The 15059-nt window shown below is 37.2% G+C and overlaps 3 protein-coding genes across 7 annotated transcripts in view; all 3 read left to right on the top strand.

The window, feature by feature from the left end:
* The window catches only part of LOC103150023 (zinc finger protein 62 homolog), a 31148-nt gene that overhangs the window by 5717 nt on the left and 10372 nt on the right, over positions 1-15059 (top strand). The gene's annotated exons all lie outside the window — the stretch shown is intronic.
* On the top strand, positions 997-14284 carry LOC103149987 (zinc finger protein OZF-like). Of its 4 annotated transcripts, none has more exons than XM_016680367.1 (3): positions 12391-12470; positions 12582-12685; positions 13046-14284. In XM_016680367.1, exon 3 carries the CDS (start codon positions 13136-13138, stop codon positions 13946-13948), a length of 813 nt encoding a protein of 270 aa, XP_016535853.1. In that variant the 5' UTR covers positions 12391-12470; positions 12582-12685; positions 13046-13135; the 3' UTR covers positions 13949-14284. The 4 variants fall into 4 exon arrangements, with proteins under 4 accessions (XP_007569459.1, XP_016535854.1, XP_016535853.1 ...); XM_016680369.1 differs by having other exon boundaries at positions 12414-12685; positions 13046-13180; positions 13217-14284; XM_007569397.2 differs by lacking the exons at positions 12391-12470; positions 12582-12685; positions 13046-14284 and adding exons at positions 997-1270; positions 3407-5816.
* Positions 6534-11196, top strand: LOC103149988 (zinc finger protein 883-like). Of its 2 annotated transcripts, XM_016680360.1 has the most exons (3): positions 6536-6637; positions 6774-6897; positions 8191-11196. In XM_016680360.1, exon 3 carries the CDS (start codon positions 8252-8254, stop codon positions 9992-9994), a length of 1743 nt encoding a protein of 580 aa, XP_016535846.1. In that variant the 5' UTR covers positions 6536-6637; positions 6774-6897; positions 8191-8251; the 3' UTR covers positions 9995-11196. The 2 variants fall into 2 exon arrangements, with proteins under 2 accessions (XP_007569460.1, XP_016535846.1); XM_007569398.2 differs by having other exon boundaries at positions 6534-6897.

The following is a 15059-nucleotide window of genomic DNA, read 5'->3' as shown; positions in this document are numbered from 1 at the left end:
TGACTCACATGATGACGGCAGAAAATATTTTGTCAGGTCCTGGGTTGTTTGAAGCAACATACAAATGGAAAATACAAAGGAAAAACACAAATGAAGAAGATTCATGCATCTCCAAAGAACAAAGAACTTGACCTTTTATAAAATTAAAGCAACATTAATTAGGTTTTATATTTGTTAGGTGTTCTGAGCTACCTGTGTTTTCTGATGTAAATCAGACTTCATTGTGTTTTTCATAGAGAAGCTTAGATATGCTGTCATGATTCTGATATTATTTCAATGGTTTCAGTGGTGTGGATCCGTGTCTGTCCTCAAAGCAGCCCTGCAGGTGGACAGAGTGAAATCTGGACGTCTTAGATGATCCATCATGATCAGATGAGCTGCATCGCAGCATTTGTTTCTGAGGAGCAGAGCTAGTCCATTTCCTTTGTTACTCCTCTAATGATTCTTTATCTGCTCATATGATCAGAAACACTTTTTTCAACTAGTGCTAAAATAAATTAGTGAAAAATATATTTATTTTAAACCAACTTAAATGTTGTCCTGTATTTACAATCAGAGTGGTGGACTTGTGAAAATATTTTGTGTAAAACTACGAATAAGCTGGGACATGATGACATCTCAGATTATAGAGGCTGTTAAGGTAAAAAAAATAAATGTGTTTTAACAATATTTAGCAATATTGTTTAAAAAGTGAATTATTTCCTGAGAACTTAAGTCTTTTTATTTTCTGTAGTTTTAGCATTTTTATTGAATATAGTTCTATTTCTATTTCCCATTACAACAGGATAATTAAATGTTTTCTTGTGTTAAAGAGAGATACAGAACCATATCTTATTGTTATGCATTAAGAATGACAGTATGGCATAACTGTAGTTAATTTATTCACATGTTGAAGTCAATATTACATTTGTGTAAATTCAGCTCTCAGAAAATATTTTGAGTCAAAACAAGAATAAACTGAAAATTGTTAGTTCGAGGCGGAAGTGAAAGCACGGTGTCTGTTTCTACAGTAAAGCTCCACGTGGGACATCCGGCGGAAGTAAAACACATGATGCTAGCAGCGTTAGCTTCGAGGCTTCCTTTTGTTTATCGTCGGTTAAAGACGGTTCTTGCTGTGTGAGCTGAATATTTCAGTGTCTGCAGTAACAATGTCTTGAGTTCATCATCAGAGAGAGGCCAACTGCTGCTGGAGAAATATCATCGATCATCGATCATCAGCCCAGACGACTGGATTCCAGCAGTAAAACCCAAATCATCTCGGAACCACCAGGTAGTGTTTGCTCATCCATGCTTCCACATGTTGCTAAAATTAGCTTCCTATTCACATCTTGATTTTAGTGGCTATTTTAACAGGTAAGCAGGTTAAAAGTTTTATGTTAGATAAGAAAAATGTTGTTTCTTTAAAAGTGTTACTCAAAATAAGATGTTTTAAGTGCAAAATGAATTTATAAGATATAGCAGAATTAACTGAAAACAAGCTCCTAAATCTTATTGGAAAGTTACTTGGTGGTTTTGTAAGATTTTATGTCGACTAAGATATTTAAACTCATCAAAATTACCCTGTAACATTTAGTGTTTCTGTCAGAACTTAATCTAACTTTTTGTATTGATGCTCCTGTTGTTTTAGGTTCTGTTTTAAAAAGTAGGTGTACATTTTCAACCTCATTACCTCATTGCATTTTACACCATTGTTTTTAAGACAAGTGTCCATTAAGGCAACATGCTCAGGTTCATTAACCATCCAGTAAACCTGATCTTCTGTATTTTAACCATTGTCCAGCCTGGAGGCCTCATGTTTAAAATGGTGCGCTGCTTCCACACCAAAACTTGGCGTACGGACAAATTTAGAAAAGTGTGGCGCACAAAGAGATTCAGATGTATAAAGCCGTGTGTATGCACGTATGTGGTCCGCCTGTCACCACCCATAAATGCATCTTAATGTAAATTAGTATAAATATCCGGCTGGCTGCCACCAGCAGTAACCATGGCAACGGTCCTGGCTTGTATCAGTATAAGTAATTATAATAATAATAACTATTGGTATTATGTATTTTAATTAAAAGATGCTGTCAGAACACATACAGTCACCTCACAAAAAATAAAGGAAAAACTCTAATTAGAAAAACAAAGCATCCAAGTGGAAATGCTGGTTTGAACAGGAGCCGGGATTCAATCAAATCAAATTTTATTTGTGTAGCACCTTTCAGCAACAAGGCATTTAAAGAAAGACAGCGTCAAGAGAGTCCTTTGTGGTGATTGAGGAATGTGGAAGTTTATTCTAAATAGAGGAATTGTATGTATTAGTTGTACATTTACAGAATGGAGATACTTTCTATTCACAAGCTGGCATGGCTGGACTGAAGGATGACTGACCTGTCAGCAGCTCCAGCTGCACCGGAGACACACGGCTCTTCCTTCAGCTCAGAGCTGCAGGGTCATCAGTCTGGGCAACAAAAGCTAATAATCCATCATCAACATTTCCCAGCAGATCAATAAGATCTCTGATCAATCGCTACCTCTGAGTCCTTCCATTGGTGATGTTCTCCATCAGAGCCAAAATGTTCCACAATATTATCTACACACCTGATCACCTTAAAATAATCAAACCTGTTTGGAGTTAATCTGCTGATCAGCCCGGTTTTATTTGTCAGTGAGAGTGAAATGATCCGACAGATAACATGCATTCATATGCACAGACCGATACAGTTACATCTTTATGAGACAAAAACTGAAGAAATTCACTAGTTACATTCTAGTGAGGTTTTCACATCCTTTTATTTTTATTTTATTTATTTGGTGTGTGTTATATTATTGTCTGAGGATTAATGTGGTTCAGTTCCATCGTTTACGTTAAAACAAAATATTAAAATCATGAAAAACATCGGTTTGGATGCTTCTTGCTAAATAACATTGGATGCCATCAGGTTTCGGTGTATTTAGGTGAATTTTGGCACCTGGTAGTTTACTATGCACAAAAAAAGTTTACGTGGCTGCTGCACATTTTCATGGCAAGTAAAAAGTTTGTGTATATTTACGTAAAATTTGCCGTCACATTCGTTTTTATACATCTCAACTCGTGCGTAAAATATGGTGCCGCACATTTTTTGTGAGTATGATTTATATGTGAGGCTCCTGTGGGAACCGAACTGCCTGGAACACTGGAACACTGGCTCCAGGTTCCTCTGGACGTCCATCAGTTCATCTGGTGGAAAAAAAGCTAATCATATCATGTCTGTGTCGTTAAATAATTCAGCTTAAAAAAACCTCAGCATGATTGTTAATATGGACATGCAGAGTATTGGCCTCTCAATGTGTGAGAGGCCCATGTCTCCCCCATCACTGGAAAACACTTTGCAAATTTTAAACTAAAATGGAAACATTTGTGTTGCTTTTTTCTGTTTTCCAGGTTTGCCAAAGCATCATGTCTCTAGAGCTTAAAGGGAGAGCAGAGACCCTTCAGCTTCCAAAAGTAAAGGAAGAAGAGTGTGGATCAGAACCTCTGCTGACTGTCAAGAAAGAAGATCACATTGGGCCAAAGCAATGGATAGAAACCTTAGTGGAAATAGATTCAGGATCACTTGAAGTAAAAGAAGAACCAGTAGAACTACAACTGCAACAAATAAAGAAAGAGGATCATCAATCAGCATCTGAGCAGATGGTAAAGATTGAGACTGAAAGCATCATTCAGGTAGAAAACCAGAATGAACTGAAGCAGGAAAGTGATACATTAATGGGAACAGAATGTGGATCTGTGAGAATCAAAGAGGAAGCAGCTTTACTGGAACTGAAGCAAATAAAGGAAGATGATTATCATCCAGATTCTCAGCAGATGATTAAGATTGAAGACATTAGTCAAGATGAAATCAAAGAGTTTGAACCAAAACAAGTGAAAGAAGAGGAGGGTGAATCAGACTTTCTGCAGAAGGTAAAGACGGAGGCCAATGACACAAGTCAAAATGAAAATCAGAATCCACTGATGATGGCAACGGATAATGAAACAGAACACCAACAACCTGAACGCAATGGAAATCAATTCTCTAAGAACATCCCTAAAGCAGAACACCATCAAGACAGAAAGACTCTCGAAGCTTCAGGATCCAGCAGAGATGAACGGCATCAACAGAGAGTTGTGAAAACCAGAGGCAGAGGAAACACAGGGACAAAGGACAAGGAAATTAACCGGAGTAAAATATGTAAACTTTGTAGTACAAGTTTCAAATGGAACCAGAGTTTAGAAGCCCACATGAGAACTCACACAGATGAGAAGCCTTTTTCATGTGTAACCTGTGGGAAAAGCTTCTTTAGCAAAAATAGTTTCAGTTGCCACAAGAGAACTCACTCAGTTCAGAAGCTGTTCTCTTGTACAATGTGTAGCAAAGGTTTCCATCTGAAAGGCAATTTGAAGAGCCACATGAGAACTCATACAGGTGAGAAACCTTTCTCATGTGGAATATGTATGAAAAGTTTCAGTCAGAAATGCAATTTGAATACGCACATGAAAATTCATACAGGTGAAAAACTTTTCACACCTTTCTCATGTAGAATGTGTAAGAAAAGTTTCCATCTGAGATGCAGTCTGAAAAACCACATGAGAACTCATACAGGGGAAAAACCTTTTTCATGTGAAATGTGTAGGAAAAGTTTCAGTCAGAAAAGCAATCTGAAGAGCCACATGAGAACTCATACAGGTGAGAAACCTTTCTCTTGTGGAAAGTGTAGAAAAAGTTTCAGTCGGAAACACACTTTGCATCGCCACATGAATACGCATACAGGTGAGAAACCTTTCTCATGTGGAAAGTGTAGGAAAGGTTTCAGTCTGAAACATACTTTGCATCGCCATGAGAACTCAGTTCAGAATCATTTCTAATGTGGAAAAAGTTTCCACCTAAAGAAATGTTTGAATTGCCCCATGAGACTTCACACAGAGACTATGCAGAGGTGCAGTTTGTAGCTCTGTTGCTTTGCAGAAGGTCATAGTTCAATGCAGTAGCAGCCTGGGGTCTTTCTATCTTGATTGCTTGGGCTCCATCTTACATGTTGCTAGTGAGGAATTGCTCTTCAATGGTTCTGTCGTAAAAGCATGAACTTGTGTCTGCATTGGTCTGAAAATTAGTTGAAATCTTGAAAGTTAGAATGATTATCCTTCTGCAGCAATTTCATGATTCCAGTTAAAACTTCCCATATGTTGTTCCAAAACTTATGATTTGACTATATCATAAATATTTATGGATTTGGAGCCTTTCATTAAACAATATTGCTGCTTTGAAAGCATCAATATCAGCACAACTTTGCAGCATGCTGGGTTAATCTCAACATGAACCCTCCATTTACCACATGGAGGAGTAAAGTTATTTAGAGTGCATGATGGGAGGTCAAGATTTTAAGTAGAATGATTGGACATCAGTTAAACTTTTTATCAGTTACCACCAGATAAAAGTCATTATCCAGCCCAGATTCAAGACCAATTAACTGAACATTGAAGTTCCATCAAAATAAAAGCATTTATACTCAGGAAGTCAACTTCTTTCAAGCATTTCTATCAAACTTTCTTCTATACGTTTCTTCTTTCCAGTCTCTACATGTGACACGAAAAATTGTCTTTTTTGATTCCAAAAGAGAGATTTTTAATATTCGTAATTTTTTTTAATTTCAGTTCATTCATTAAACAAGTCTTTCTTTTACGTCTTAAACGAAGATTTTCTTGCAGACAAATCTTCTATTTATCCCAAAATGCCAGGTCTTATCAGGAACATGGTCTCTAGTTGTCTGAGATTTGAATTTTCTGGATGAACCTGAATAAACTGTTTTGAAAACAACAGTGGGATGTTTGTCCAGAAGGAAAAACAATGTTACAACTGTTTGGTAAATTGTCTTTTCTTTGTTTTTCAAGTTAGTTTTGTAAACGTTTTCCATAGATTACATTTTTTGGGGGGGATTTTCCATCTAACTTTAGTGTTTTTGTGGGGGCATAAAGTTCAATAAAATGTTAATAATTAGAAAATGGGACATTTCAAAGTTTGTTTGGTTTTTGTTCTTCAGTTATTTTTCTCAGGAAGATGTTAAAGAAAAAATGTTGAATATTTATAAGAGACGAGGAATTATTATACTCAACAAATATTTTTCTTCAATCTGCTCTTGACAGATTGCATTGCCATTATGAATAATGAACATCAATAAAACACATTTCTCTGTAAAGTAAAAAATACCAGTCTTGTGTTGTTGATTAATGTTGTAGTAAAGAATAATAATGTGCATCAAACTGAGTCAAAGTATAAAACCAGAGTTAAATCAAAGTCTACATGCTGCGTTAATAGAGTGACCTTCAACCTTCTGGGTTATTTCTCAGTGTTGACATGAGTGTGTGTGGAGTAGGTGTGTGTTCTAGTTCAGCACAGGAAGCTTCTGATTCAGCGTTTCATTTTTTGTTGGCTATGACTGTAGTTTTAATTTTTTTCAGGTATTGAAATCAGTATTAAAGTTTCTTCAATTCAGTTTGGATAAAAATATATTTTGCTATAACAAGAAAAAAACACTAAAAAGTATTTTGGTATTAAGAATACAGATGAGTTTGAAGCAGAACTTCAAGCGTGGTGTGTGTTTCAAGAGGAAAGCTCCATGTGTGAGACTTCCGGCGGAAGTAAGCAGCAAGGTGCTAGCCGCGTTAGCTTCCAGCTAGCTTCCTTCTGTGTGTCGTCAATTGGAAAACGGTTTTTGCTGCGTGAGCTGAATATTTCGGTGTCTGTAGTAAAAATCTCCGGTTTGTCATCAGAGAGAGACCAACTGCTGCTGGATAAATATTCAAACACAGAGATCAACCATCGGCTCAGGATTCCAGCTGGAAAACCCGAACCATCTCGGAACCTCCTGGACGTGTTTGCTGATCCAGGCTTCGACGAAGTAAGATTCCGACTCGCATCTTTGTGAATGTGAATTTAGGGATTTAATGGCAGAAAACCAGATCATAACAGATTCGGTGCCTAAAACCTGGAGATAATTATTACACGAGCCGTGCGAGACAAATAGAAGATCCAGCAAATGAAGGAAACAAACAAAAAGGCAGATACATTCTCTAACAATAGATAATAAATAAGAGCAGATAATCTATATAGATTTATTATTTTTAGGAGTTGCAGGCAGAGGAGCATGCATTAAGCAAATAAATAAGAAATAATACATTGTAGAGCAAGAATAGAGAAAAGTTGGAATATAGTATTGTTGTTCCAGTTCTTAGTCAGAATTAAGAACATTTTTAAACACACTAATTTAAACGTTTTATTTTTGAAAATTAAGTAAATAAAATTAAATTATATTTTCTGACTTCAATACAAACTGAATTCTCTTTTATATTTTACAAAGGAGAGAAAACTCTTAACTTTTCAGAATAGGGTCACCAGAAGTCAACCTCTTTCTATAAATATGAAACATAGAAAACTTGAGCACTTAGAAATATAAAGCACTCATTTTGAAACTAAAATTCCTGAAGGACAAAGACTATTGAAATATGATTTTTGTTACAATTCTTTTAACTCTTTATGCTGCATTATTAAATTGCAGCATAAAATGGAAAAAACGTGGACACCATTGTTTTTGTTCTCAATGACTAAAATAATATAAAGATGCTGAAGTATTAAAAGTCAAATGATTTTAGTGAAACTCTGAACACACTATTCGCTCTGACTGTCTCTTAACTCCCGTTATTTAAAAATAAGGATATTTTTGTTTTTCTGAATTCGGAATAGGAATCAGATTTGTTCACGTTTTGAAGGCCAACATGATTAAATGTAAAATAAAAGTCTGTTAGCACAAAGACGGCTCAAAATGTGCCACATATGGCTACATGTTAATAACAGATTAAACATTTGTATTGGCTGATAGAAGTTCAGGGGTCAGAGGTCACAGATACAGGAAGAGCAGGGGCGCCCCATACATAGCATTTAAGCTGTTGGAAGGTGCTGATTCCCACCTCTTGTCTCTATTTTCATTTGTTTGTTTTTTCTTTATTTTTTTATTACTTACTGGAATTGGGACAAATGTTAACAAACTGTAAACTATATTTGACATCACCATTTTCCACCTGATCCAGTCTAGGCCTTGTTTCGGTTCAGTTACGCCTTCAGTAATTCTGGTCTCTGTTTTCATTTCGCTCTGCTGGGCCTCAGAAAAATCTTCTGCTGTTGTTTCTTCCTTCAGGTCTTCCACAGCCACATGTCTGTTCCTGCTCATGCTCTCATAACCGAAGGGAAGAACTCGGATGTCCATGACGGTAAACGCTATGAAAATAAAAGAGCAGAAACAACACCAGACGGGCGAGCCGAAAGAGGAACCAGAACCTCAACCAATCAAAGAAGAACAGGTTGAACTGTGGGGCATTCAGGATGAAGAGCAGCTTTTAGTGAAGCAGGAGACCAACATCTCTATGGCGACTGCTGCTTATGAGAAAATATTCCACAATGAACCAGAACCAGAGCAGAGGATGGAGACAAAGGAGGAGCCAGAACCGGTAGAGATTAAAGAAGAGCAAAAGCATCTCTGCAGTGATCAGGATGAAGATCATCTTTTAGTGAAGCAGGATCCTGAAACCTTTATGGTGTCTCCTACTTATGAGCAAAAAGACAATGATGAACCAGAACCAAACAAGAACCAGCTCCTCTCTGCAAACGGACCTGAAGATGAGAACCAACATCAGCAAGAAAGCAACCAGAACGACTCAGGATCAAGTAGAGACACAGATCTGAGTCCAGAGAAGAGACCACAGGACAGCAGAAATCAGAGGGACAGTGTGGACAACTCACAACTAAAAGCACATAAAACAGATTTACCCTGCTGTAAAGTTTGTGGTAAATATTTAACAACCCAACAGCACTTGAGTTTGCACATGAGAATCCACACAGGGGAGAAGCCACATCCTTGTAAAATGTGTAATAAATTTTTTAGAAATAGTGGTAATTTGCTTCGGCACGAAAGGATTCACTCAGGAGAGAAGCCGTTTTTTTGTGAAGTGTGTGGTAAGTCCTTCAGGTATGGTGGACATTTCACTATTCATAAGCGAACACACACAGGGGAAAAGCCATATCACTGTAAACTCTGTGCCAAATCCTTCAGTGACTGGACTGGGATGGCCAGACACATGGGAACTCACACCAATGAGAAACCATATTCTTGTGAAGTGTGCAAAAAATCTTTCAAAAAACGACATGACTTGTCTCGTCACCTTAAAACTCACACAGGTGAGAAGCCTTTCTCATGCATGACATGTAGGAAAGGCTTCATCAGGAAATTTGCTTTAACTATGCACATGAGAACGCACACAGGCGAGAAGCCGTATCCATGTGAACTGTGTAATAAATCGTTTCGAGACCAGAGTAATTTAGCTCGACACATTAGAACTCACATGGGAAAGAAGCAGTATTCTTGTGATGTGTGCGATAAATCTTTTAGAGACCGTGGTAATTTGACACGTCACATAGGAACTCACATGGGTGACAGACATCCTTGTGAATTCTGTGTTAAATCTTTTAGACAGAGTAGTGATTTGGTTCGTCATCTTAGAACACACACAGGGGAGAAACCTTTCTCATGTTTGACTTGTGGCAAAAGTTTCCCAAGGCAATCTGCCTTGAATGTTCACACAAGAGCTCATACAGGTGAGAAGCCGTTTCGTTGCGACTTGTGCCACAAAACTTTTCGAGACAACAGCAACATGGCTCGTCACCTCAGAACCCACACAGGTGAGAAACCATATTCTTGCAAACTATGTGGTAAGTCCTTTCAGCACTCTTATTATTTGACCAATCACATGAGCACTCACACAGGTCAGAAACCATATCCTTGTGATTTGTGTGATAAATTTTTCATGCAACGCAGCGATTTGGCTCGTCACCTGAGGAGTCACACAGGGGAGAAGCCTTATTCTTGTGAATTCTGTGATAAATCTTTCAGACAGAGCAGCATTCTGACCCGTCACCTCAGAACTCATACCGGTGAGAAGACCTGAGACTCTCCCATACTTCTCAAGCTGAACAATCAATGCACTGTTTTGCTTTTATGAAATGGTCATCGAGAGAAGACCACACACACCTTCCTGCAGACAGCCTCCTTTGTGGACAACGACGTTGCAAAGTCCATCTTGGAGTTTTTAGCCATTTGGCAGTCTTTGTAGTTATTTAGTGAGGAATTACGTAAATGGATAATTCCTCACCGCATTCGGTAAATGTCCTTCAAAAGTCTTCATGTTGCCTGTGAATATCAAAACTAGATACTGGTTGAAGCAAAATATCAACATTGCTGTCCAAGCCTATTTCTACACAAACCAACAGCCAATCACAACGCACAGAACTCAGGCAAAATGACTCCGTTTTCATCTTGTGATGACGGTAGTGAGAGCCGATATTGACACTTCAGAAGATGTCCAAAGTCTTCATGTTGACCTGGGGAAAAAGTTCCATCAAACTAAATAATTATTTATTTACGTGATTGTTCTTGTTATCTGTGTGTAAAAGATTTACGTTCAGGTTTAAATGGATTAAAAACAGGTGTACAAATTCAGAATCTGAAGGAATTCTCTGGACTTGAGCAAAAAAAAATTATTCCTTGGTTGAAGGACAAAGATCAGATCACTTTTATAATCAATACTTGATGTCACCTTCTGAGGTTCACTTTCCCGGTTACAGTCAGACTATTTGCTGCAAATTCACTGGGTTATAAACAAATTCGCAATTGATGGACGAGTTTTTTTTATAACAAAATGTTCAATGTTCCAGCACATGCATTGTTATGAAAATGTTCATTTTTTTCTACTTAAGTCTGATGACCATGTTGAAGTTTTGTGTTTAAAGTCTGGTGACTGTGTGAACATGTGGTTTATCTATTATATCCATTTCATTTCGATCGTCTGAGTAGGATTTCTGTACACCAAGGGACTGACAGCCAACAGGTGCTTTAAAGTTGAAAGTTGAACTGAGGTATTTGCTACTAATTTGCATTATTTTGTAAAAAGTGTTGGGACAGGACAGAAAACTTACTGATGTACAATATTATTATTTTGATTGTTTTTGATATGAAGCCATTTGAAACTTGAGTTTTTAAGTGTTTTATAAAACAAAGCTTTACTAAAGGCGTTAACATACGAGTCAAAGTATCAGTGACTGGTTTTTATTTTCTTTTTCCTCAGCATTAAAGGAGTTTTACAGAAAACAACTTTGATTTTTTTTAAATGTTTTTACTTTCTTATTCCAGTTATTTTTATTTTTTATTTTTTGTCAACTTTAAAACTGTCAGAATAATGTAGACAATTTTTATTAGTTGAATCAAATTCTTAATGTATGTATTTACATTTAAAACTATGCAATTATCTTCCTAATATAATTTAAAGACACTCATTTCCAAATTGTTCTAATCACTTGTCTTCTGTAATGCCCATTGATAAATTTGGATATTTTATGTCTACATGCCCCCAGCAGCTCAGGTTAACGATCTAGAGTCAGCACAGTTTCAGTTTTTACAGCTTGAAATTAGTGATCAGTTCCAAACTCTGGGATGGTGATGAACTCTGACCTGAACCTTCAAAGCCACATAAAGACAGTTACAAAGTCAGTCTTCTATCACTTGTTTGCACCAGCAGATGACACCCTGTGTTTAAAGTATAAAGCCACACTTTTTCATTTCACCTGTTGATAGTTTGGTTAGAAAGCCTACAGTTTCTAATGTGTGTGAACACAGCAGCATAACTGTCAGGATGTGGTGAGCGTCTTGGATCAGCCTGATTAAGTGCAACACTGGACTATTTCCTGCACCTGTGGAATAACAAGTAAGGACATTGGCTTTATTGGTAATGTACACATATAGAATCAATTTTAACCAAACAAACATAAAGACAGCTCAAAAAATTGCAACATGTAAGAAAAGTCTGTATTTTGGATGGTCAGGGAAATAAAGTATGGAACCCCATTACAGGAAGATGAGTTAATGTGGGTTAATTTCCTAATTTCATCCTGGGAATTTTCAGAGAGGTTTCAACAGGAAAGGATGAAACACTCTAGAGATTATTTATCTTCCAGATCTGGATAATGGAAAAGTAGTTTGAAAAATATTTTCAGAATTATTCCATATCCCCTTGATTAAATGTGTTCTACTCTGCCTTTACGTTCTTCCTTCCTGGACAAAGGTGGTCAATGTTAAGGCCATAAATCTGTAAAGTGGACTGCTTTTGTGTGTTGTTTCTTCTCTCCTGGCTAGTTAACAAGTTATGTATAATTTTTGTAGGGCCGAATGATTTTATCAGCATTGTAACAATTTTATTATAAAACTTTTTAAAGTGTTGAACCAGTGCCAATATGTAACACATTGAATCGGGGAGGGCTGTGAGGGGACAGTTTTTAGCCAAGGCGGAACTTTACATGTAGTGATGGTGTTTCTGCTGACAATCTGCACGTGGGTACATCCAGCGGAAGTAAACAATAAGGCGCTAGCGGGTTAGCTTTTAGCTTTGTTTGTGCTAATCATCGCTTACAGGACGCTTTTTGTTGTGTGAGCTGAATATTTTACTGTCTGTAGTGACAAATATCTTCTATTATTCTATATAGAGAGCGGCTATCTGCCGCTGTTAAGGAAATATTCAATAACCTCGTCCTTTAAGCGGAAGAGCTCGATGGTCATCTCAGACTGCAAATCATGTCGGAACCATCTGGTATGTTAACTGTACAGTTCTGAATGAACCAACACCACAATAAGACCAGGGAGCCATTTTACAGCTAAGTTTAATGTAGTTGTTCGTAGAGGGGGGACAGATGTATCTTTCCTTCCGGAATCTTTTGTAGTAATCAGACTAGTTTTCTGTGATAGATTTTCTTCGCCCTATGTTCCAGCTTAGACTTGAACCAAATCAGACAAAAGCAGGTAGAAATTTACTCCCTAAAACAAAAACTTTTGGACGGATCTGAAACAAAAAGCCTATGGTGGAAGGAAACTAAATGCAGTGCAGTTTATTCCAGAAAAACCTAAATACATTTTACAGTAAACCTTGTCCTACTGTTCTTCATTCCTCCAGGCTTTCCACAGCACCATGCCGGTTCCTACTTGGCAGATTCTGGCTGATCATCTACTTGAAACATAGAAGAGGAACTATTGTTGAGAAAAGATGCCAAACACAGCAGAAATGAAAGAGGAACCAGAACCTGTACAGGTTAAAGTGGAACATGAAGAAGTGGAAGTTGTACAGGTTAAAGTGGAACATGAAGAACTGGAAGTTGTACAGGTTAAAGTGGAACAGGAGGAACCTGAGTTTGTGCAAGTTAAAGTGGAACATGAAGATCTCTGCAGTGATCAGGATGAACATCAGCTTGTAGTGAAACAGGAGCCTGAAACATTTGCGGTGACTCCCACTAATGAGCAAAGAGGCGACAGTGAACCAGAACCAAGCAGAGATAAAGATCTGGAACCAGAGAAGAGACATCAGGACAACAGAAATAACACAGAAAATGTCGAATTGGAAGATAATGCACAACTAAAAAGGTGTAGAAACACCATGTTGCCTTGCGACGTATGTGGTAAATTGTTATCTTCATGTCAACAGCTGACTGTGCATATGAGAGCTCATCCAGGAGAGAAGCCTTTCTCATGTCTGACATGTGGAAAAGGCTTTAACTGGAAATCCTCCTTATCTATGCACTTGAGAACTCACACGCGTGAGAAGCGGTATGATTGTAAATTGTGTGACAAATCTTTCATCCGAAGTAGTGATCTGACTTGTCACATGAGAACTCACACAGGCGAGAAGCCTTATTCTTGTCAGTGGTGTGATAAATCCTTCAGGCAGACTTGTGATTTGGCTCGTCACCTTCGAACTCACACTGGTGAGAAGCCTTATTCTTGTGAACTGTGTGACAAATCTTTTAGGCAACGCAGCAATTTGGCGCGTCACCTTAGGATTCACTCAAGTAACAACCCGTAATTCAGTTTCATTCAGTTTTTATCATGTTGGTTAATAACAAATGTCATCTCAAGCTGCTTTACAGGACATATTTATATACAGAAATGTGTAGTAAAATCAATTGATTTCAAATGGTCAGATTCAAAATGACTTTTATACAATCCATTTCAATGATAGTTATATTACAAAGCACTTAAAATGCTTGGATAACTCCTCCACTTCTTCATTCCCTGCTAATTAGCATCTACATGGAATTGGTGTGTATGTGTGTTTATATAACTTTTACATTTATTCAGAAATAAACTTTCATCTATGTTGTAGAAGTACAAACTGCACATTAAAGTAGTTGCTACATAACATTGGTTTATATTGGTTGTGTTATTACGTTTTGAATTTTTTTGTTTGTTCAGAACGATCTGACATTCATATTTGAGATTTCTCATTTTCCCAATGGACTGTCATTCTAAAATATAACAGTAAAGGTTGAAATTAAACAATCAAAATACAACCTACAGAAAACAACTGAATCCAAAACATAATACAAAGGGTCTGGGAGAAAAACAAAAGGTGGAACTTTGTAATAAGTGATAAGTGTGTTCTGCTATCAATCTCTGACTGGTTCTGGCAGAAGTGATGAAGGCGTTAGCAGCATTAGCAGCGTTAGCTTCTAAGTGTATTTCCCTTGTTTAGTAGACAACTTTTGCTGTGTGAGGTGAATATTTTAGTGTCTGCAGTGACAAATATCTTCAGTCAGAGAAAATCAGAGAAAATCCATCGACACATAATTCCCAGGTATGTTAACATCACGGTTCTGATTGAACTTCTACTGGAATGTGGAAGTTAAATAAATTAAATTACTAGACTATTCAGGTCTTGTGAGTCTGGTCTGCTCTTCATCCCCAGAACCAAGCCTGGAGAAGCAGCACTTATCTTATATTCTAAGCTGATCTGGAACAAACTTCCAGAGAACTGAAAAACAACTCAAACACTGAGTTGTATTTGTTTGCATTCTGTGTTTATCATGTAAAGCACTTTGAATTTGAACTCCTGCTGAAATGTTCAATACAAATAAACTTTAGTTATTTCATTATTCTAATATTTTGGTGCTGGTGTGTATAATTTACAACATACA

The sequence above is a fragment of the Poecilia formosa genome, unplaced genomic scaffold (genome assembly GCF_000485575.1).
Source record: "Poecilia formosa unplaced genomic scaffold, Poecilia_formosa-5.1.2 Scaffold240, whole genome shotgun sequence".
In the NCBI taxonomy this organism is placed as follows: Eukaryota; Metazoa; Chordata; class Actinopteri; order Cyprinodontiformes; family Poeciliidae; genus Poecilia; species Poecilia formosa.
This window is presented reverse-complemented; position numbering and strand designations above follow the sequence as displayed.

Excerpts from the sequence above, each read along its gene's own strand:
- LOC103149987 (XM_007569397.2), top strand. The coding sequence starts at position 3,422 with ATGTCTCTAGAGCTTAAAGGGAGAGCAGAGACCCTTCAGCTTCCAAAA.
- LOC103149988 (XM_007569398.2), top strand. The coding sequence starts at position 8,252 with ATGTCCATGACGGTAAACGCTATGAAAATAAAAGAGCAGAAACAACAC.